Below are 21911 nucleotides of genomic sequence, written 5' to 3'. Positions count from 1 at the left end.
CTCTCCTCTAGCGATGAGCGGCAGCTCTTTAGGAGCCAATGAGTTCCGCTTCCTGGATGGAACCCGCCCACCGCCTTGTGTCGTCAGTTGGTCTTCTTAAAACGATAGAACTAGCCCGGTGCTTCCTCGCTGCGAGTCGGGCCGCTGGTGCTGGCGTTGAAACGTGACCGTGGCCCGACCCTAAAGGGGAGGGGAGCGGAGGGGGGCCGGAGTCCTTTAAAGCGAGGCAGGCAGGTGCCTGCCCCTTTAAGGGCGGGGCGTCCCGGTGACCGAGTCTGAGCCCCAGATCGCCCCGGAGTTTCCGCCGCCGCTTGCGAGGCGAGCTCCTCGGCTGGGTCCGGGTGTTTGGCGGCGGCGGCGGCGGCTTCATCCCCGCTCGGCCTCCCCCGGGCCCAGAGACGGCCTAGCCTCAGTCATGCTGAGCAGAGTATGGAAGCGGCGGACTACGAAGTGCTGTCCGTACGGGAGCAGCTATTTCATGAGCGGGTCCGCGAGTGCATCGTGAGTGCGGGACCCCCGGGCGGGAGCGGGGGGTGGGGGGACCGGACAGCCTGGGCTTCCGGGCGCCTGCGGACCCAGCTTGAACCAGGTGGGGGCCGACGAAGCCCCACCACCACCACCACCAAGGCGGAACCCAAGGACGGGCGCCCCGCCGGCGAGCCCCTGCAGGGGATTAGCTGGGTCCCCGCGCGGTAAACAAAGCCCGTCGGTTTCCGTTCCTGCCCGGCACGCCCCTCCCCCGCCCGCCCGGCCATTCCCTCCCCATCCGGGGCTCTGGCGGGGGGTCTTCAGTGTCTGCAGGGGGCCGAGGGGGGGATGGGTTGCGTTTCCTCCTCTATAGGGGTTGAAGGGGAGGGGTGGTCACCGGGAGCCAGATTCCAGGAAAGATTTAGGAGGTGGAGGGGGCGGCTGGCAGGAGGACCTGGTACTTAGTGAGTCCCATCCCACTTAGGAAGACAGCACTGTTGGTCGGGGCATTCTAATGTTTGCAGATGGGGAACGACCAAGGATGTCTCCGTGGTTGATTCTCCCGTTGCTGTCTTTCCTCGGTCACAGCCAGGATCAAAGCCGCTCAGCGGTGGATGGTGGTGGCTAGGGGCAGCGCTCAGCGGTGGATGGGGGCTAGGGGCTTAGAGAGTCCTGCCTTCCTCAAGCCTTTCTCCCCAGGGCAACCCTTGGCCCAAAAGCTGAGGGGAAGGGAAAGGTTTGGAGGCATTGAGAGAAGAGTCCTGAGTGTGTGTGTGTAGCCGGGGTGGGGGGCTTCTGATGGGGTTTTCCTTCATCTTTCTCAGCTGGGTTCTTGTCTGTGAGATTGGAGCCAGGATGGAGCTAGCTGGTCTGTCCTTATCAGTAAGGGCTGGGAAGTAGGCAGCCACGTGTGGCACTCCAGGAGTCTGTTTTCAGGAAGCCTGCCTTGGTGGTAGTCCCACTTGTTGGGGTTGGGCACCCTGTGGAGACACACCCGAGGTGGAGCCTGTAGGGCCAGAGGCCCACATTCCTAGAGAACAGGGAGGGATGAGACCTTAGACACAACCAAGCCTCCCGTGTACCTCCCATCAGTACTGGTCAAGGACAGCCTAAAGGCTTCCGGTACCTCCTCTGGGCTGGAATCCTGGGGAGCCCCAGAATGACCTTTTGAGCCCTCCCACCTTCCTGTCTATTACACAAGTTCAGGGCTGAGTAATGGGTTGTAAAAATCCTGCAGCTACAGACTTTTTTTCCCTTTTGCCTGACTCCTTATATTTCTGCATCCCTAATGTCAAAAGCTGCAATTTTGTCCTGGACCTTGGCTCTCCTGGGTCTCTGTTGGCTTCTTTGCCTCCATGTATAGACAGAGTGTGCAGAGTCCTTGTGAAATCAGCCCATTTTTGCAACTGGAAGATCCATGAAACCGATCTTGTCTTTTGGCCTGTCTCAAGAGCAGTAACATTGTATCTTAAGACTCTGACCTTGGCTGTGGAGCCAGGCTGATCCATATTTCCTCGTGTGGGCAATGACTGCTTACTTGAGGTAGAGTAGGGATGCATGTGTGGATTAACCTGGCCAAGTTCAAGTCCAGTCACTTAGAGACACGGCTTAACCTTGGAGCTGGAAGTCGCACAGGGCAGGGTCTAGGATTTGAGTGCCTTTAACGTGGCTGGTGCTGGCGCTGGAAGCCAGCCAATGGGGGAGGGGATTAAATGAGGCTCTGGTTTGGTTCAGGACAGACCTGATCTTGCAGAGCCCCTGAATAAACGGAGTAGAACTTCTGCCTTGGTCTAGAGACACGATTCCTCCTTATTCTCTCCTGTAGTGTAGGTCAAGGCTGCAGCAGCAGTGGAGGGTGGAGGCAGGGTGGTGTGCCAGGACAGTGTAGATGTTTTCCTACCCTCCAGCCTGCTTCCCTTCCTAAGGATAAACTTGGAGTAAATGCCCTTGAAATCTGTTCTATGGGTGTGTCCATAGGCAGCTCTAGGAGTTTCTCTACCCATTAACTACCCGGGGTGGGGGGTGGAGGGTCCATGTAGGGCTGGGTGCTGTCCTGTTTCCCCAGGAATGTGGGACAGTACCTTTTTTTTTTTTTTTTAAAGATTATTTATTTGAAAGGCAGAATTAGAGAGAGAGGAAGAGACAGACAGAGAGCGATCTTCCATCCGCTTGTTGAGTCCCCAAATGGCCACGGTGGCCAGAGCCAGGCTAGGCTGGGCCATCTTCTACTGCTTTCCCAGGCCATAGCAGAGAGCTGGATCGGAAAAGGAGCAGCCAGAACTTGAACTGGCACCCATATAGGATGCCGGTGCTGCAGGTGGAGGCTTTACCCACTACACCACAGCACTGGCCTGGGACAGCTCCTGTCTAGCCCTTCCTCGAGGTCTCTGAGGCCCTGAAGGCCAGGAATTTACCAGAGAGAATGATGGAGCCCCTGGAAGTACAGAGTGTTATGGAGTGACCAGCCAGGCCACCCGGGGCTGTGGAATTTCTGGGAAGTGGAACATCTCATTGGAACTCACATTCTCTTACAGATCTCAGCTCTTCTGTTTGCCACACTCTACATCCTTTGCCACATCTTCCTGACCCGCTTCAAGAAGCCTGCAGAGTTCACCACAGGTACCTGTGACACCGCGCCCCACCCCGCCCCACGTACCTGCTGCCATGGGGCCTCCTGGGAAGGAGGCTGGGCTGTTCTGGAACTTCTGCCCTAGTGGCCTCCCTTCCTCATGAGCAGGGGCGAGGTGGGGGTAGCAGCACACCTGTGGGCTGCCACGCAGGTCACTTCACCTTTCCAATCCTTAGTCCCATCCTGCGAATGGGCATAGCAGTGTCTGCACAGTCCCTTGTCATTGTGTGCACCCTATGAGGTAGCTATCATGTAAGCCTTTTGTGAACCGGCAAGACAAATGTCACCCTTGGCGGGAGCTGTGACACCTCTCCTCACCCACAACCACAGGCCTCCTCAGCCACTTGCTGGTGGCCTCTGGCTTTGCCAAGGGCCCAGATGTGCTCAGATTGGAGCTTTCCTTCCTGTAGACGTTGTGTGAGGGGGATCCACTCGCCCCAGTTCCTAGCCCCCACCTGTCCACAGCCTGGCCCCAGCCTCTCCCCCTCAGGAGAGTTTGCTAAGACCCCACCCAACAAGGCAGCTAACCGAGTATGGGTCCCCTTCCCCTCATTTCTCTTCCCTCCACCTGCAGCTGATATAAGCAGCCTCCAAGACCTGGTGTCTTGAGCTCAGAAAGAGGAACCTGCATTGGGAGAGGTGGAGGAGGAGGGTGGAGTAGGGGAGTTTCTAGCCCACATTCTCTTTACCTGGGGCCACTCACCTGTTAAGCTGCCACCTTGGAGGGTTCACAGTGTAAGGTCTCCCAGGGTCGCCTCTTTTCAAGGAGTGGGAAGGGACATATTTTAATGCCCAGATGGCTCCCAGGGCTGCCTACTGACATCTTGCCTCTCCTCCCCCTTCTCTTGCTCACAGTGGATGATGAAGATGCCACAGTCAATAAAATTGCGTAAGTATCATTGTCTCAGTCCCTGGCACCAAGTGGCCTTTAGGAGCTGGAGGCAGGGAGGCCCCTGGAGTGGCAGGAGGAGGGGGCTGGGGCATCACACAGTGAAGAGACAGTGTCCACTTCCACCCTGCTTCTGGCTTCTTCCAGCTTTGCCCCACCCCTGGGCACACTCAGGAAAGCTGCTGTTCCTGTCTCCCTGGTTAGGTCAGGAACTTCAGGGAGCCTTATGGCCAGGAACTGTGAGGGTTGGGGCCTGAGTCACAGAAATGTCTCCAGCGTGGCTTCACCTCCCGGCGGCCAGTGGGAGGGAGTGGAGTGGGGGTGCGTTTTGGGAACAGAGCCGGGTATGGGGAAGGGAGAATGCCTGAGGCAGGGCATGCTTGGTGCCCAGAGGAAGGCCAGGGCATGATAACCCCTTGGTGTGTATAGGGAGGAATAAACAGACGGCCCCTTTGGGCCGAGAGGTTAGAAGGCAACCCTCCTTACGTGACATTCTGACTACATGCAAGGACTTCTTCCTTTCAGGGGGATGCAGCCAGGGCACGGGCCTTGGCGGTGAAGCTGGGCTCCCATTCCCCCTGTTCTTTGCCCTTGTGCCCTTGTGCAAGGCATAGCCATGTGAGATGACCCTGCTGTTACCGAGGCAACAGGGAGGCAAGCTCAGAAACCCATATCCCTGGGCAGAGAAGAGAGGCCACGCCCCTGAGCTTTGGCATTGTGCATGCTGCAACCCATAGACATTCCTGGGGCCAGGTGGCCCCAAGGTGGGGCCCATGGTGTGTACTGAGGCTTCCCTGGGAGGGACGGGGCGAGGGGAGGGGCAGCAGTGTGTAGACCCCCACTGGACAGTTCCTTCCCTAGGTCTTTCAGTGGTGCAGCTGGTTCTGGAAGTTACAGGGGCCCTCAGGGACTAATGGAGCTTCCCGGACACAAGCAAGGTCACTTTCCCTTCTCTGCCCAGGCTGGAGCTGTGCACTTTTACCCTGGCCGTTGCCCTGGGTGCTGTCCTACTCTTGCCCTTCTCCATCATCAGCAACGAGGTGCTGCTGTCCCTGCCTCGGAACTACTACATCCAGTGGCTCAATGGTTCCCTCATCCATGGTGCGTGGTTCCTGGCTGGGGCTGCGGCTGGGGAGCAGGGAGTCTGGGGGACACAGACCTCCCCAGAACAACCAGGCGTGAGTCACTGCTTCCGGTCCCCTGCGGACTGGCCGCCTCACCCATCTCTGCTTTTCATTTTACTCTAGGCCTCTGGAACCTGGTTTTTCTCTTTTCCAACCTGTCCCTCATCTTCCTCATGCCCTTTGCGTATTTCTTCACTGAGTCCGAGGGCTTTGCTGGCTCTAGAAAGGTGAGTGGGAGGCAATGTCAGAGAGGCAGCAAACATAATTCCACTCACTTGCTTCCACTGAAGGGATTTTCATAGAGGAACTATTTGCAGAGTTAAGGGAGCCAACCAGGAGATTTTTTTTATTTATTTTTTTGACAGGCAGAGTGGACAGTGAGAGAGACAGAGACAGAGAGAAAGGTCTTCCTTTTCCTTTGGTTCAAGAGATAGAAAGGTCTTCCTTTGCCGTTGGTTCACCCTCCAATGGCCGCCGCAGCCGGCGTGCTGCGGCTGGCACACCGTGCTGATCTGATGGCAGGAGCCAGGTACTTATCCTGGTCTCCCATGGGGCGCAGGGCCCAAGTACTTGGGCCATCCTCCACTGCACTCCCAGGCCACAGCAGAGAGCTGGCCTGGAAGAGGGGCAACCGGAACAGAATCCGGCACCCCACCGGGACTAAAACCCGGTGTGCTGGTGCTGCAAGGCGGAGGATTAGCCTAGTGAGCCGCGGCGCTGGCCCAGGAGATTTTTTTTTTTTTTAATTATTTATTTGAGAGGCAGAACCATGGTGGGGGGAGACAGAGAGAGAGGTCTTCCATCCTCTGGTTCACTCCTAAAATGGCTGCAACAGCCAAGGCTAGGCCAGGCTCAAGCCAGGAGCCAGAGACTCCATCAGTGTCTTCCTATGTGAGTGGCTGGAACTCAAGGACTTGGAGCCATTATTGCTGCTATCCAGGTACATTAGCAGGGAGCCAGATGGGACACAGAGCAGCCAGGACTCAAATTAGCACTCTGACACGGGATGCAAGTGTCCTAAGCGTGGATTAACCTGCTATGCCACCCTCTCAGTAAAGAGTTGGAGGCTGAAGTGACAGTAGGAGGTCATTACCACCCCTGGGCTTGTGGAGGTCAAGGGAGGAAATAGTTCTGGGACCCACACTGCTAATTGAAGCTGGAATGTGAGGCCACTCAGCACAGGAGCTGTTTGTTGTCTTAGTGGCACAGCCAGTGCCGAAACCAGGGTGCTGAAGGTGGCAACACGCACAGGAAAACTCCCTGATGGATTGCTCGTCTTACTTTCCACTCACTCCCTTGCTGGTTCTTCACGGGGCGGGCTGGACAGGATACCAGAGAGCAGAGAGCTTGCGAGATGTAGACCTCAGAGGCCGGAAGGAAGGAGAATGCATTTGGGGAGGAGGTGCCCAAGGAAGAATAGCGAGTGGGTATGATGATGGGGGGGTTGGGGGTGGGGGTGGGCGGAGGGCACAGCGACTTCATGCAATGAGCGGGGATGCCTGTGTCCTGTCTCCCCTTCCCTCGCCTGGCAGCCATCTCCAGTGTCTCCTCGCCTCCCTGACAATGACCTCCTCCTCCCCTCTCCTGCTGCCTCCCCTTGCAGGGTGTCCTGGGCCGGGTCTACGAGACAGTGGTGATGCTGCTGCTGCTCACTCTGCTGGTGCTGGGCATGGTGTGGGTGGCGTCGGCCATCGTGGACAACAAGGCCAGCAGGGAGTCACTCTACGGTGAGGGGCCAGAGTTCTTCCCCTTCCATCCGAGCGACTTCCCAGGCAGTCAGTGCTCCATTCCAGGAGTGACCGCGTCCCTCTCACGTGACAGACATTGGCACCCTGGGCATTAGGCGGGAGGTACAGACTGATGGTCCTCTGCCAGGTGCACCCTGCATGCTCATTCCATCAGACCCTTGCAAGGACTAAGGAGTAGAGTTGACCCCAAACAACGAAGGGGTTGGGGGTGCCAACCTGTTCCAAGGAAAACAAAATCTATGTGCTTTTTGGCTCTCCATACTAGCAACAGAAGGGGGCGGCAAAATTATTACAGGAATACATTGTGTACTACAGATCTTATGTAGCTGTGATTTTTTTTTTTTTTTTTTTTTTTTTTTTTTTTTTTTGGACAGGCAGAGTTAGACAGTGAGAAAGAAACAGAGCGAAAGGTCTTCCTTCCGTTGGTTCACTCCCCAAATAGCTGCTACAGCTGGCGTGCTGCGCCGATCCAAAGCCAAGAGCCAGGTGCTTCTTCCTGGTCTCCCATGAGGGTGCAGGGCCCAAGGACTTGGGCCGTCCTCCACTGCACTCCCAGGCCACAGCAGAGAGCTGGACTGGAAGAGGAGCAACCGGGACAGAATCCGGTGCCCCAACCAGGACTAGAACCCGGGTGCTGGCACCGCAGGCAGAGGATTAGTCAAGTGAGCTGTGGCACCGGCCGCATCTGTGATTTTTTTAAAAGGCTTATTTATGGGCTGGAGCTGTGGCATAGCGGGTGAAGCCACCGCCTGCAGTGCCAGCATCCCTATGGGTTGCTGGCTGCTCCACTTCCCATCCAGCTCTCTGCTGTGGCCTGGGAAAGCAGTAGAAGATGGCCTAAGTCCTTGGACCCCTGCACCTGCTCTGAAAGGCAGAGTGACAGAGAGGGAGAGACAGAGATCTATCTGATGATCACTCTTCAAATGGCTGCAGCAGCCAGATTTGGGCCAGGCTGAAACCATGAGCCTGGAACTCCACCCTGGTCTTCCCACAAGGGTGGCAGAACGCAAGTACTTGGGCCATCTGCTGCCACCTTCCCAGACACAAGCAAGGAAGGGTTCGTAAGCAGAGCAGCCAGGACTCAACCTGGTGCTCAGATAAGGGGCTGCAGGCTTACCCTGCTGAGCCACGGTGCCTGCCCCAACTTGCCACTTTTCATCCTTAGACTTCTGGGAGTACTATCTCCCCTACCTCTACTCCTGCATCTCCTTCCTCGGGGTCCTGCTGCTTCTGGGTAAGTGTGCACAGCCTGTGAGGGAGTGGGTAGGGTCTGTGAGCCAAAGCGAGTGGGGTGGAAGAAGAGGGAGCAGAGGAGGAGTTAGGGGAAGGGGTAGAAAGAAGGGCCTGGCAGGTGACTGGCTTTTATCCCCACAGTGTGTACCCCGCTAGGTCTCGCCCGCATGTTCTCAGTCACCGGGAAGCTGCTGGTCAAGCCCCGGGTATGTGCTCCTTGCCCTGTTGTCCTACAGAGGGAGCCTTCTGCAAAGCTGGAGCCAGACAACGAAGCAGCCCTCCAGTTGCATGGTGCACAGAGGGCCACTGCCTTTGTTGGCTCCTAGCACGTGGAGCTGGGCATCCCTACCCCTCCCCTAAACGTGCAAGACAGGACGCCAGACCACTGGGAGACTTAGCAAAGCTGCTGGCCACAGGGTGGTGGCTGCAGCTTGGAGGAAGTCCTGATACTGTGTAGCCCCGGCTAAGCAGGGTTCCTCTGGGGCCTTTGGCAGTGAGGGAGTCCCTGAGGGTTGGTCCTTCGTTTCCCTGTGCCCCCAGCTGCTGGAAGACCTGGAAGAGCAACTCTACTGCTCGGCCTTTGAGGAAGCAGCTCTGACACACAGGATCTGTAGTGAGTTGCAGCTCTCAGCTTGGGGTGATGGGCTTAGCCCTGGGCAGGGCCATGGGACTGGAGGCAGGCACCATCTTCTCTGCCCTTAGATCCCACCTCCTGCTGGCTGCCTTTGGACATGGAGCTGCTGCACAGACAGGTCTTGGCTCTGCAGACACAGAGGGTCCTCCTGGGTATGTGGCTTGGCACACCTGGGTGTCCCCAAGGAGAGGAACCCCCCGCCCCTTGTTCCAGGTGCTGGCTAACCTGCTAGTCTCCCATTTCTAAACAGAGAAGCGGCGGAAGGCTTCAGCCTGGCAGCGGAACCTGGGCTACCCCCTGGCCATGCTGTGCTTGCTGGTGCTGACCGTGAGTAGAGCAGCCGTGGGCAGGCAGGGGAGGAGGCCCTTGAGACTCAGGGAGGAGGGGGAAGACACAGGGACCGGTGATCATCAGTAATCGTAGATGCCTTTCACTTTGGGCCTACTTTAAGTCCTGCCCTGTAGTGAACACATCACCACAATGGTAGGAGCTGGGCGGATCTAAAGCCAGGAGCCAGGACCTTCTTCCAGGCCTTCTATGTGGGTACAGGGGCCCAAGCATTTGGGCCATCTGCTGCTGCTTTCCCAGGCACATTAGTAGGGACATAGATTGGAAATGAAGCAGCCAGGACTCAAATTGGCACCCATATGGGATGCTGGCACCACAGGCAGTGGTATTATCTGCTATGCCACAGAGCTGGCTCCTATGTTTTTTAATTAAATAGTTTAGTATTTATATATTTGCTTTCATCTACTTAAAAGAGGTAGAGTGAGGGGCTGACATTGAGGTATACTGGGTAAAGCTGCCACCTGTGATGCCAGCATCCCGTAAGGATGCCAGTTCATGTACCGACTGCTCCACTTCACATGTGACTCCCTGCTAATGCCCTGGGAAAAACAGCAAAGGAGATGCCAAGTGCCAGGGCCCCTACACCCATGTGGGAGACCTGGAAGAACCTCCTGGCTTTGGCCTGGCCCAGTCCTGGCTTTGCAGCCGTGTGGAGAGTGAATCAGTGGACAGAAGATTTCTCTCTGTCTCTCCCTCTCTCTAACTCTGACTTTCAAAATAAATAAATCTTTTGAAAAACTTAAAAAGCATAGTGACAGAGAAAAAGAGAGAACTATCTTCTATCCACTGATGCACTCCCCCTCAAATACCCATAGCAACCAGGGCTGGGCCAGGCCAAAGCCAGGACCTGGAGCTCCATCTGACTCTCCATGTGGGTGGCAGGAACCCAAGACTGTTAGCCATCAGCTGCTGCCTCCCAGGATGCATTCCTAGGGAACTAGACTGGAAGTGGAGTCCAGGGGACTCCAATATTGGATACACGAGCCCAAACAACAGCTTAGCCCTGTGTGCCACCACACTGGCCCCTGATCCGTAAACAAGAATTAAATAACTTGCCAGGTTTGTGGTAGAATGTGAGAATAAGGGTTGAAATCCAGTCCCACCCCAGATTTGTGAGTTGTAGGAAGAGGCACCATTTTCTTTCTCGAGATTTTATTTATTTATTATTTGAGAGTCAGAGAGAGGGAGAGACAGAGAGAAAGGTCTTTCATCTGCTGGTTCACTCCCCAAATGGCCACAATGACTGGAGCTGAGCTGATCCAGAGCCAGGAGCTTCTTTGGTTCTCCCATGTGGGAGACTTGGGCCACCTTTTTCTGCTTTCCCAGGCCATAAAAGCAGAGCTGGATCAGAGGAGGAGCAGCCAGGTCTCCAACTGGTGCCCATGTGGGATCCCGGTGCTACAGGTGGAAGCTTAGTGCACAATGCCACAGCACGAGCCCATTCCCTACCCAGCCTTTGTGCAGTCCTTCTTCCCAAAGGGGCTGACCTTGTGGGATCCTCAGAGGTGCTCTGTTGCTGGTCACAGCCCTGAAAAGGGTCCTGCACACAGCAGGTTGATGGGCAGCAGAGCCAGGCCTGGGAAGTGCGGACGGACATGGGGCCCATCTGCTGCTGATATGAGCTCTGGGCCAGGGATGGCAGTCCGTGCCCTTGCCTCCCACAGGGCCTGTCTGTGCTCATCGTGGCCTTCCACATCCTGGAGCTGCTCATCGATGAGGCGGCCATGCCCCGAGGCATGCAGGTACTGCCCTACCTTCCCTGGGGAGAGGTGGGGGGGCCGCGGTGGGAAGAGCGTCCACTCTGATGCTGTTCTTCCCTGTCAGGATGCCTCCCTGGGCCAGGTGTCTTTCTCCAAGCTGGGCTCCTTCGGTGCCATCATCCAGGTTGTCCTCATCTTGTATCCTTCAGCAACCCGCCGTGGCCTCTGCTCACCAAACCTGTCTCCCTTGGCACTGGGGTGGGGGTGGCAGGTGGTGATGGGGAAGGGAGCAAGTCTTCACCAACCTCAGGTCCAGAAAGAAGAAAAAGACCTGGCTTTTGAAAGGAGGGCTGCCCCCTTGGAGGTGAGGCCTTACCCCTCCGAGCGGCCTGCTTCTTCCCTAACCCTGTCGGCAGTTACCTGATGGTATCCTCCGTCGTGGGCTTCTATAGCTCTCCGCTCTTCCGGGGCCTGCGGCCCCGGTGCCACGACACAGCCATGACTCAGGTAGCTGGGATGGGGTAGGGGAAGCCTCCTGGGCATGTGCATGGGCCATGGGTCCGGCCGCTGTGCTACCTTCACCTCTTCTCTCCCTACTCCCACCCAGATAATTGGGAACTGTGTCTGCCTCCTGGTCCTAAGCTCGGCACTTCCTGTGTTCTCTCGGACTCTGGGTAAGTTAGTGGAGGGCGGTAAAGGGAATTGGCTTTTTCTGAGTACCTCCTGCTGGCAGGCAGACGTGTGTGTGTAAATGCATGTGTGTATATATACATATGTATGTATGTGTATATATACTGTTTCCACCCCTACACCAAACTGGGAGCTCTATCCATTATATAGATGGGGACACTGAGTCCCGTAAAGTATCTAAGTATGGCTGAGTTTCAGAGTAGTGTTGGTTCAAAGCTCAGACTTTATTTTATTTTTGAGAGGCAGACAGATGGAGATGGGGCAGAGAGAGAGCACGCCCATCCAGTGTTCACTCCTTAAATACCTGAAACTCCTGGTGGTGGGGACTGGAGGCTCAAGCAAGAACTCAGCACTTCAGCCATCAGTGCTGCCTCCCAGGATCTGCAGTGACAGAAGCCCAGCCACTGATGTGGGACACGGGGGTCTTTAACTGCCAGATCGAATGCCCGTTCCCCGGAGCTCAGTCACTACATCCTGCCGCTTCTCCCATTAAGACTTTTGCTTCTGGTGGGGAGCACAGTATTCATGAAATCTTCCTTCTGGGTGGGTCAGTTAATAAATATTCTCATCTGAAAGAGAAGAAAGTAGGTAATCAACTGACCCAGACTTGTACTGCTAGTTTAAGGCAAGACCAAGATAGTTTATTTATTAAGATTTATTTGTTTAGTTGAAACGTAAAGAGGAAGAGGGAGAGGCAGAGATATCTTTCATCTGCTGGTTCACTCCCCAATGGCTGCAACAGCTCGGGCTGGGACAGGCCAAAACCAGGAGCCTAGAACTCCCAAGTGTCCCACGTGGGTGCAAGGGCCCAAGCACTTGGGCTATCTGCTGCTGCTTTCCCAGGCACATCAGCAGGGAGCTGGATAGGAAGTGGAGCAGAGGGACTGAAGCCAAAGCTCGTATCAGATCTTGGTGTCCCAGGCGGGAGCTTAACCCACAGCACCCCAACCGCAGCCCCCAGATCCATTTAGAAGCCTTTTCTGACCCTCGGTCCTGTGCTTTGTCTGCACATTCAGTACTCATTTACTCAGTCCTTCTCCTGCCTTTTGAGCTTTGATCTGGATTAGCTGGTTAATAAGTTTACAGAAATAACGAACTCACCCCAAGTTACAGATGTAACTTCCAGCCACCACCACCATCACATTATCCTTTGTGGATTATAAATGGCTTTGTGTTTAAATTGGCTCAATTTAGTTCTTAAAGTTAAACTTGCTACTGTGCCATTGGTATTTACGCCATGGGAATTTTATAGGAATGTACAATTATTAATTCCTCTAGGTTTTAAATGTTTACAATTTTATTTTACTTTATTTGAAAGGCAAAGGGTGACATCTCCATCTGTTAGTTCATTCCCTAGATGCCTGCAAAAGTCAGGGTTGTGCAGGCCAAAGCCAGGGGCCAGGTGCTCAGTCTGGGTTTCACATGGGTAGCAGAGACCCACGTACTTGAACTGTCACCTGCTGCCTCCCAGAATGTACATTAGTAAGGAGCTGTGGGCCCCTGCACCCGTGTGGGAGACCTGGAAGAAGCTCCTGGCTTCGGGTCGGTGCAGCTCCAGCCATTGCAGCCATCTGGGGAGTGATCCAGTGGATAGAAGACCTCTCTCTCTCTCTGCTTCTCCTTCTCTCACTGTGTAACTCTGACTTTCAAATAAATAAATAAATCTTAAAAAAAAAGCTAGGTTGGAAGAGGAGCTGGGACTCAAACCTAGGTAGTTTGTGACACAAGATAGGAGCTGCCCAAGGGGCATCTTAGCCACTGGACCAAACTTGCTCACCCCAGTGTGGGTAGGATTATTCAAAAGTAGGGGGTGGTAGACTTTTCAATTATGATATTAAGGGCTCAGTAAGTTTAAAATGGTGCCTTGAACATTTAGTGCCCAGTGTATATTATCAGATAGTCCCATTCTTTTTCTTATTGTTCTTCTTTTCTTTTTGAAAGAGTTACAGAGAGAGGGGGAAGACAGAGATCTTCCACCCATTGGTTCACTCCCCAAGTGGCTACAATGTCCAGGGCTGAGCCAGGCTGAAGCCAGGAGCTTCATCTTGGTCTCCCACATGGGTGCAGGGGCCCAAGCACTTGGGCCATCTTCTGCTGCTTTTTCCAGGCCACTAGCAGGGAGCTGGATTGGAACTGGAGCAGCCAGGACTCAAACCTGTGCCCATATGGGATGCTGGCACTACATACAGTGGCTTTACCCTCTGCGCCACGGCGCTAGCCCACGGTTCTTTTTTTCCCCCCACTTAATAGTTGAAGAAACTCAGATAAAGTGTGTGTAAGGAACTTGCCTTACTTAGATCACATAGTCAGTTAGGGGTGGAGGTGGGATATGAATTAAAACATCCCCATATCATGGTCTGAGCTCTTAGCCCTCACACTGCTCTCTACTAAGAAAAATCCTGGTGACCAGCTTCGAAGCTATTGGCCTAGGAACACGTAGTAGGCCCAGGGTCTTAGGAACAGTTGGAGCTAGAGGAGGAAGCCCCCTGGGGGAGAAGGGAAGATGGAGCCCCTAACTGACCTTGAGCCAGAGCTTGGGAGGGCGAGTAATTGATCCCTAGAGGCCGAGCTATCTGTTGCAGTGCTAAGATGTGGCCGCCAGGAGGCAGCAGAAAGTCGAGCTGCTGGTAGGAGAGGGACTGGGGAGCCCACCTGTCACCCTGTGCACTTCAGGACTCACCCGCTTCGACCTGCTGGGCGACTTTGGACGCTTCAACTGGCTGGGAAACTTCTACATCGTGTTCCTCTACAACGCAGCCTTTGCCGGCCTCAGCACGCTGTGCTTGGTGAAGACCTTCACCGCGGCCGTGCGGGCAGAGCTCATCCGAGCCTTTGGTGAGGGGCAGTGGGAGTGCACGCTGATGGGGGGGTACTCTAGGCCAATGGTCAGTCCAGTTGGGAAGGGTACGCTTCCTGCTTTGCTTGCTGTGTGCCTGGTCCACCCACTCCCTAGCCTGCCTTTGACCTGCCCACCTCCCCCTCTTCTTCAGGCCTGGACAGATTGCCGCTGCCTGTTTCCGGCTTCCCCCGGGCATCTCGGAAGAGCCAGCACCACCAGTGACCTCCGGCTGGGGGAGGGAGGGAGAGAACTGGACACTGCCATCTGCTACCGAAGGGCCTGGAGGGAACCGGGGTTGGTGGGATCTCAGGGCCCGGCATCTGAGAGTGTGGGTGGGCAGAGGGGAACTGAGCCATCTGCACTGTTGCATAATCTGAGCCAGCGTTTGGGACCAGGCCTCTGCTTTTCCAGACTTAACAGTGGTCTCAGCTTGGGGTTGGGCTGGGTGACTGGGCCTGGCCTCCTGGTCCCAAATCCGTTTACAAATCAATCTGCCTCACTGCTGTTCCGGGCCATGCCCGGAGCCATGTTTACATGACCTGATGTGCAATAGGGTGGGGTGGGGGCAGGGAGGGGGCTGGGCCAGGGCAGGCTCGGGCAGCAGGTTGTCTGCCTTGCCTCTGGCCCAGTGGAGCCTAAGCACTGTGCTGTCCTAGAGAGACTGAAGGCGTAGGGATGAAGAGGCTGCACCCAACAGCAATAAAGTTGATCCCAGGGTTTGCTTTTTTGTTTGTTTATTTGTTTGAAGAGCTTGTTTCTGTGTCTACTTGAATGGCCTTGTTCCCACTGTCCCCAGCTCTCCTGCATGAGAGGGAAACACAGGGCTTTTTTTTTTTTTTTTTTTTTAAGATTTATTTATTTGAAAGTCAGAGTTACAGTACTCATAGAGAGAGGGAGAGATCTTTCATCCACTGGTTCACTCCCCAGATGGCCTCAATGGCCAGAGTTGGACCAGGTCTCCCACATGGGTGCAGAGGTCCAAACACTTGGGCTATCTTCCACTGCTTTCCCAGGCACATTAGTAGGGAGCTGGACTGGAAGTAGAGCAGCTGGGACTTGAACTGTCAACCAGCGATGGGATGCCTGCATCACAGGGGTGGTGGCTTAACCTGCTGTGCCACACCAACCCCTAAGCCATGATCCTCTTCTCTTAGTCTGTTTTTTTTTTTTTTTTTTTTTTAAGATTTATTTATTTATTTGAGAGGCAGAGAGAGATCTTCCATCCACTGGTTCACTCCCCAAATGGTCACAGCAGCCAGACCTGGGTCAATCTGGAGCCAGGAGCCTCCTCCAAGTCTCCCACACAGGTGCAGGGGTGCAAAGACTTGGGCCATCCTCCATTGCTTTCCCAGGCCATAGCAGAGAGCTGGATTGGAAGTGGAACAGCCAGGACTCCAGCCAGTGCCCATATGGATTGCCAGCATTGCAGGTGGCAGCTTTACCTGCTATGCCACAGCGCTGGCCCCTACAAGGGGTTGATTCCTACACCAAGGAAGACCCCAATTTCATCTCTCAAAAAACTGATTTCCTTCAGTAATTCTCTTGCTAAATTTCTGCTTAGGATTGTGCAGGTTATCCATTGCATAGCTTCCAGGGACACCATTGTCCCAATCATTGTGTATACAGTCACTGTGATAATTTCCTCACAAATGGCATTCAGATATCTTGAGGAATGGGTGTTTTTCTTCCTGATGTGCCCAAAGTTCCTTGGGAATGCCAGGTCTGGGGCTGAGTGAGTGGAGGGGGAATGTGAAATGCAACAAAGTATAGATTCCACAAATACTTGCCGAACGCCCAACTGTAGGCTGGACACTTTAGCCTTGGAGATAGATGATAAACAAGTTTGTGCTTAAGAATTGCTTTGTCTAGTAAGGGGACCAGATAATTCTAACACTGTGCTGTCGGAGCAGTTAATTGCTTTGTCTCTAGGGAACCCAGGTGGGCATGGAGGGGTCATCAGGGAAGCCTTAAGAGGATGTGATTTCTAGATGATAAAAATTGGCAGGTCAGGTACATCTGAGATAAGACCCAAGAGGCTGGAATTGGAGTCCAGGAGGCAGCTAAGAAGGGTGCCTGGGGGAAGGTCAAGGGGAGTCATCAGCCTTTTATGCACAATCTAAGACCATCCTTCAGTGGCTTCCAATAGACAAGTTACCCATTAGGAAAGAAGCAGCTGTTTGGATGCCTGGCAAGGATGAGAGGGGACAAAAGCGCAAGTCTCAAAGCAGACTAAGTACCCAGCTCTGTCCTTGGTTCTGGGGCAGGTCCAGTGAACTGTCAAGTAGGAGGGAAACCTGTCCCCTGGACCCCCGCACCTCCTAGCGCTGGGCATCCGGAGGAAAGATGGAAATGGGGGAAGTTTGGGGAGGTCCTGGCCGTGTGCCCAAAGGGCATGGCTGGTCTTGGAGGGGGACAGAAATTGGAACCCTTCCTGGAGGACAGCAGAGGGCATGGCCCCCCAGGGGAGGCTTTGGGAGAGCAAAGATCCAAGACAAGTATCAGGAGGGTGGTTTGGTTCCAAATTTAGGCTTGGGTAGATAAAGACGGTTATCCAGGCAGCTGAGGACTGTAAAGCTACGAGGATTTCCTAGGCAGGTGTCTGTCTGGGTTCCAGGATGGAGCACACTCCAGTGGTAAAATGGACCATTGGTGACCGGCTAGAGCCCCCGCCCGGGTGGGATGGGATGGGGCGGGACGGTCCTGGGAGAAAGGCGGGGGGCGGGGCCAGGGGCCACTTAAGGCGGAGTCCCGGCGTTCTGGCAGCGCCGGAGCTGGGCAGCAGAGACCGGCTGGGCTGGCATTCACCCACGACCCCCCTTCCCTGCTATGTCGGTCCATCTGTAGCAGGTTCCAGGCCCCCTCCCCCGCCTCGGTGGCATGTGGGCAGAGCTAGCGGGGGGCCAGGTGCGCAGAGCCACCAGGGCTCTAGGGCACTCTGGGGGCGGCTCTGCCCGCCGCGCGCTCTGATGCCTGCGGAGATGCCCAACTGACAGGCGAACTGGTGAGGAGAAGAACGTTGCCTTTTGGCCCAAGCCCGCTGCACCCATGGCACTGCCGGCCAGCCTGCTGCCTCTGTGCTGCTTGGCACTGCTGGTGCTGCCGGCCCAGAGTTGCGGGCCCGGCCGGGGACCAGTTGGCCGGCGCCGCTACGTGCGCAAGCAGCTCGTGCCGCTCCTCTACAAGCAATTCGTGCCCAGCATGCCTGAACGGACCCTGGGCGCCAGTGGGCCGGCCGAGGGGAGGGTGGCCAGGGGCTCTGAGCGCTTCCGGGACCTGGTGCCCAACTACAACCCCGACATCATCTTCAAGGATGAAGAGAACACTGGCGCAGACCGCCTGATGACAGAGGTAAGGAGTGCCTCTCCCAACCTGCGCTGGGGCACCGGCAACTCCACCGTTTTCCCTGTTGCCGCCTGGGGATTGGGGGCGGGGGGGGGGGGGAGGCGAACTGGGCTTCTTGCAGAGAATTTACTCTTATGACCTCCCCTTCGGTCCCCCACCCCCACCTGAAAACCTCCCAGCTGACTGAATCCAGTGGTTGGTGGGGGGTGGGGGGAATCCCCACTGGGAAAGGTTGGGATGGAGAGGAGGAGGAGGAGGGACCGACTAGTGAGAGTGAAGCCAGGAGAGGCAGCGAGGGCGGGGAAAAGAGGATGGCGGCAGGCGAGACGGGAAATGGCTGAGGCGTGGACCGGGGGTCAGCCACCGAGCCAGGCAGGAAGGGCTGGGGTGAGCTGGGGGCCAGGAGCCGGCTGGGCAGCAGACAGAAGCCCTTTGCCTGGCTCCTGCCCCCGACTGTGCAGAAGCCCTGGGCCAGAGACACCCGAGGAGGCTGGAGAAGAAGGATGGCCCAAGATCAGGTCATCAGGCCACCCTACATGGAGTTCTCTCTGCCATGGAAGAAGTGACCCAGAATGAGGGCAGACCTATTCTGGGGCCTGAACAATCATGTTGGGGGGGGGGTAACAAACAGGCTCCCAAAGCATCCCAAAGCACTTGCCTTGGAGTGAGAAGAAATCCACCTGCCATTATGGAGGATCCGCTACAGACTTGAACCGAATTAGCCTGTGCTGGGGTGGGCAACACCTTAAACGAGAAGGACCACATCTGACCATAGAGGGGGACACACGTCAAGACTGCAGGGAAACTTGGGGGTCACTTCCACCCACCCACCCCCACTTTTACATGGGAGAGCTGGGCCCCAGGAGGAAAAGTCATTTACTCAAAGTCTCAGAACCGATGAGTGGCGCGAGCGGAACTAGAATTCAGGGCTGTTGATTCTAAGTCCTATACACTTTCCATTACACCACCTAATTGTGTATGGAGCGAGGAAGGGGGGGAGAGGGAGTGGCACGGATTTCCTCTGATTAATTTCCATGGCTTTCCAGGTTACTTTGTTAGGAGAACCTGTCCAAGGAGAGAAAGTGGTCTCTTGCTCCTACCAAGAGATGAAGACGGGGCCACTCCCGTCTTGCCCCCTCTTCATGGAGTATGGTGGCCCTCTCTCTCCTCCTCCTCTCGCTCCACCTATGGCACAGGGGGCAAAACCACAACCAAGAGGGGGCTCTGCCAGGCCTGGGAACCCCCTGGGGCCTGCTTATCTCCCACACAGCTGGCTGCAAAAAAGGCCTCCATTGAGTTGGCTTTGCACTGGCCTGCTGCCCCCGCAGGTCAGGGCCCCAGGCCTCCTTAGGGGACACAACTGACAAGAAGTTGGTAGGAGTTACCACTGTTCCTGTCCCCCCCACCCCACCCGCAAGCCCTGTGGAGGTGAAGCCATCAGAGAGGCTGGGCTGGGGGGTGGGGTGGGTGGGAAGTGTCCCTCTGACAGGAGAAAGCCCAGTGGTGAGAGGTTGGAGGGGGAAGAAGAAAGGGAAACTGTCTCTCTGCACCTCCCCTCCCGGGTGGTGGTGCCACGGGGCGCGCCAAGGTCTTCAGCTCCCAGACCAGAACGGCCAAGATAACCGCAGTCTCACTCCCCCGGCTGCAGCAAGCAGCAACTTCTTGGCCTTCCTCTCCACCCCCACCCTGCAGAAGGTGCCCCCCCACCCCGATCCAGGCACGGCATTCTCAGGTGTGGCTCCCACTCCCTTCTGGGTTGTCTCTGGAACAGAGATGGAGAGATGGGGGCTCTCTTGAGGCTGGCTGGCAGAAGCCTAAGTGCTAACTGGGAGGACTGGGCCATGCTGGGGGAGGGGACCCAGCGGGCAGGAGCAGGGATGGGGAGGGGGGGCGCGGCTTTCTGCCCTTTCCTCTCCCAGAGTTGGGGCGGCTGAAAAGCGCCTTTGTGGCTGGAGCTGCTGAGTCCGCTTCTCGCCGTGTGTCCGCGGCCTCGGCCCGGGATTCTCGCTCAGTTAAGTCATCCGGGAGAATGGCCATTGTACTTCCCGCAGCCCCCGCTCTTTCTTCCAGCATGGCCTTGATCCCACAAGGCTCCTTTTGGCACCTCTGTCGGGGGCACCCAGACCAGGAAGGGGTTAACATTAGGGACTGAAAGCAGGAGGAGGAGGAAGGAAGGAAGGAAGCGATGCCCAATGCCAGGGAAGGCAATGAAACAAAAGATGAATCGGGTGGAGGGAGGGCAGCCAGGGCCCGGGGCAGGGGCCAGGTTCAAACAGGGGCTCCTCTGGTGCAGCCCAGCCTCCCTCCCCAACCTCCCACCACCCTGTCCACTCTGGCTCTCTCCCAGGTTCAGCCGAGGTCCCACAAGGTGGGGGGTGAAGGGCAGGCCCTACAAACTGGGGAGAAGTAGGTATGGTCACGCCCCCTCAATCTCAGAGGAACCCCAGGGTTCTTCCAGGAAGCTCCCCCAAATGGAGCAGGGAGTGCAGTTCGAACACTACACCTGTGCAGATTTCTCATTTTCCTAAGACATCTAAACGTGGGGAGGGAGTGGGGGGAGAGGTGGCCGGCCTGTCCGGGTCCCTTGGCCCCCAAGGTGGCGCTAGGGAGGAGACTGACTCCTCTCTCTTCCCTGCCAGCGCTGCAAGGAGCGCGTGAATGCTCTGGCCATTGCCGTGATGAACATGTGGCCCGGAGTGCGCCTCCGGGTGACGGAGGGCTGGGACGAGGACGGCCACCACGCTCAGGACTCGCTGCACTACGAAGGCAGGGCCCTGGACATTACCACCTCCGACCGCGATCGCAATAAGTACGGGCTGCTGGCGCGCCTGGCCGTGGAGGCCGGCTTCGACTGGGTCTACTATGAGTCTCGCAACCACGTCCACGTGTCGGTCAAAGCTGGTACTGTAGGGGCCAGGTGGGGAGGGCCACCCAAAGCGGGGTCCCCGGGAGGGGGCGGAAACTGAGCCCGCAACAGCTCTGTTTCTACCTTAGGGGAGACCGAGGGAGCTTTTGCGGTGTGAACCTCCCCCCTGCCCCTTGCATTTTTCGCCCAGGTTGGGGCCAGCCCCATGGGAAATTGCGGGGTCCGTGAAGTGGAGAGGTCTGTGCTGGGCTTGGCGTCGGTTCCAATGTTCTGGAGGCCGCTGGTCTTGACTCAGCACTCCCTGTGGTTGTATCCTGCAGATAACTCCCTGGCCGTGAGGGCAGGTGGTTGCTTTCCGGGAAACGCTACGGTGCGCCTGCAGAGCGGCGAGCGGAAGGGCCTGCGGGAGCTGCATCGCGGAGACTGGGTTCTGGCGGCCGATGCGGCGGGCCGGGTGGTGCCCACGCCCGTGCTGCTCTTCCTGGACCGGGACTTGCAGCGCCGGGCCTCCTTCGTGGCTGTGGAGACCGAGCGGCCTCCGCGCAAACTGCTGCTCACGCCCTGGCACCTGGTGTTCGCTGCTCGCGGGCCGGCTCCCGAGCCGGGGGACTTTGCCCCGGTGTTCGCGCGCCGGCTACGCGCTGGAGACTCGGTGCTGGCTCCCGGCGGGGACGCCCTCCGGCCGGCGCGCGTGGCCCGCGTAGCACGGGAGGAGGCCGTGGGCGTGTTCGCGCCGCTCACGGCGCACGGGACGCTGTTGGTAAACGACGTCCTGGCCTCGTGCTACGCGGTTCTGGAGAGTCACCAGTGGGCGCACCGCGCCTTCGCTCCTTTGCGCCTGTTGCATGCGCTGGGGGCGCTGCTCCCGGGCGGCAACGTCCAACCCACCGGCATGCACTGGTACTCTAGGCTCCTCTATCGCCTGGCCGAAGAGCTGCTGGGCTGAGGGCACCAGGCATGGAAACTTCGAGGCGCCGGACGAGGCCATGGGCTGCTGGCTGAGATCTCGGGGGTGTGGACAGCAAACGATGCTGTTGGGGAGGGCTGTGGGGGACTGCCTGGTTTAGGCGTACCTAAGAACTGAGAATAGGGGTTCCCGGGTCCCAGGCAGTTGGTGTTGAAGGTAAGGCCCTTCCTCCCTAGAGCCTCAGCCCTACCCAATAATTTTATTTTATTTTCTATTTATAAATTGTAATATAATGATCTGCTTGCTTGCCCAGCTTGTCGAGGGGGAGGGGCTGGGGCACTGCATTAACACCGTCTGACATAGCCAGACGTTCTGACAGGTGGGATGAAAAAGGGAAGGCTTCCAGGAGCTTATTGAAAACGTCTCTACTCAGAGGGTGAGGAAAGGGATGCTGGACCCAAGTCAACGCCTGCCCACCTCCCGCCCAGAGCGCA

The 21911-nt window shown here is 56.5% G+C and overlaps 2 protein-coding genes across 2 annotated transcripts; both read left to right on the top strand.

Annotated features, from left to right (window-relative positions):
- Positions 1-106: 106 nt before the first annotated feature.
- Positions 107-15022, top strand: LMBR1L (limb development membrane protein 1 like). Its single transcript, XM_002711093.5, has 17 exons — positions 107-501; positions 3003-3087; positions 3953-3986; positions 4948-5087; positions 5234-5337; positions 6714-6837; positions 8024-8092; positions 8233-8297; positions 8632-8704; positions 8794-8877; positions 8976-9052; positions 10738-10815; positions 10898-10971; positions 11190-11280; positions 11381-11447; positions 14137-14298; positions 14454-15022. Exons 1-17 carry the CDS (start codon positions 430-432, stop codon positions 14522-14524), a joined length of 1470 nt encoding a protein of 489 aa, XP_002711139.1. The 5' UTR covers positions 107-429; the 3' UTR covers positions 14525-15022.
- Positions 15023-15138: 116 nt separating this feature from the next.
- On the top strand, positions 15139-21691 carry DHH (desert hedgehog signaling molecule). Its single transcript, XM_070052190.1, has 3 exons — positions 15139-17650; positions 20284-20545; positions 20831-21691. Exons 1-3 carry the CDS (start codon positions 17348-17350, stop codon positions 21454-21456), a joined length of 1191 nt encoding a protein of 396 aa, XP_069908291.1. The 5' UTR covers positions 15139-17347; the 3' UTR covers positions 21457-21691.
- The last annotated feature ends 220 nt before the right edge of the window (positions 21692-21911 follow it).

This window comes from Oryctolagus cuniculus, chromosome 11, assembly GCF_964237555.1.
Source record: "Oryctolagus cuniculus chromosome 11, mOryCun1.1, whole genome shotgun sequence".
Taxonomy (NCBI): Eukaryota; Metazoa; Chordata; class Mammalia; order Lagomorpha; family Leporidae; genus Oryctolagus; species Oryctolagus cuniculus.
Note: the sequence above shows the minus strand (reverse complement) of the source record. Positions and strands in the feature narration are given on the sequence as shown.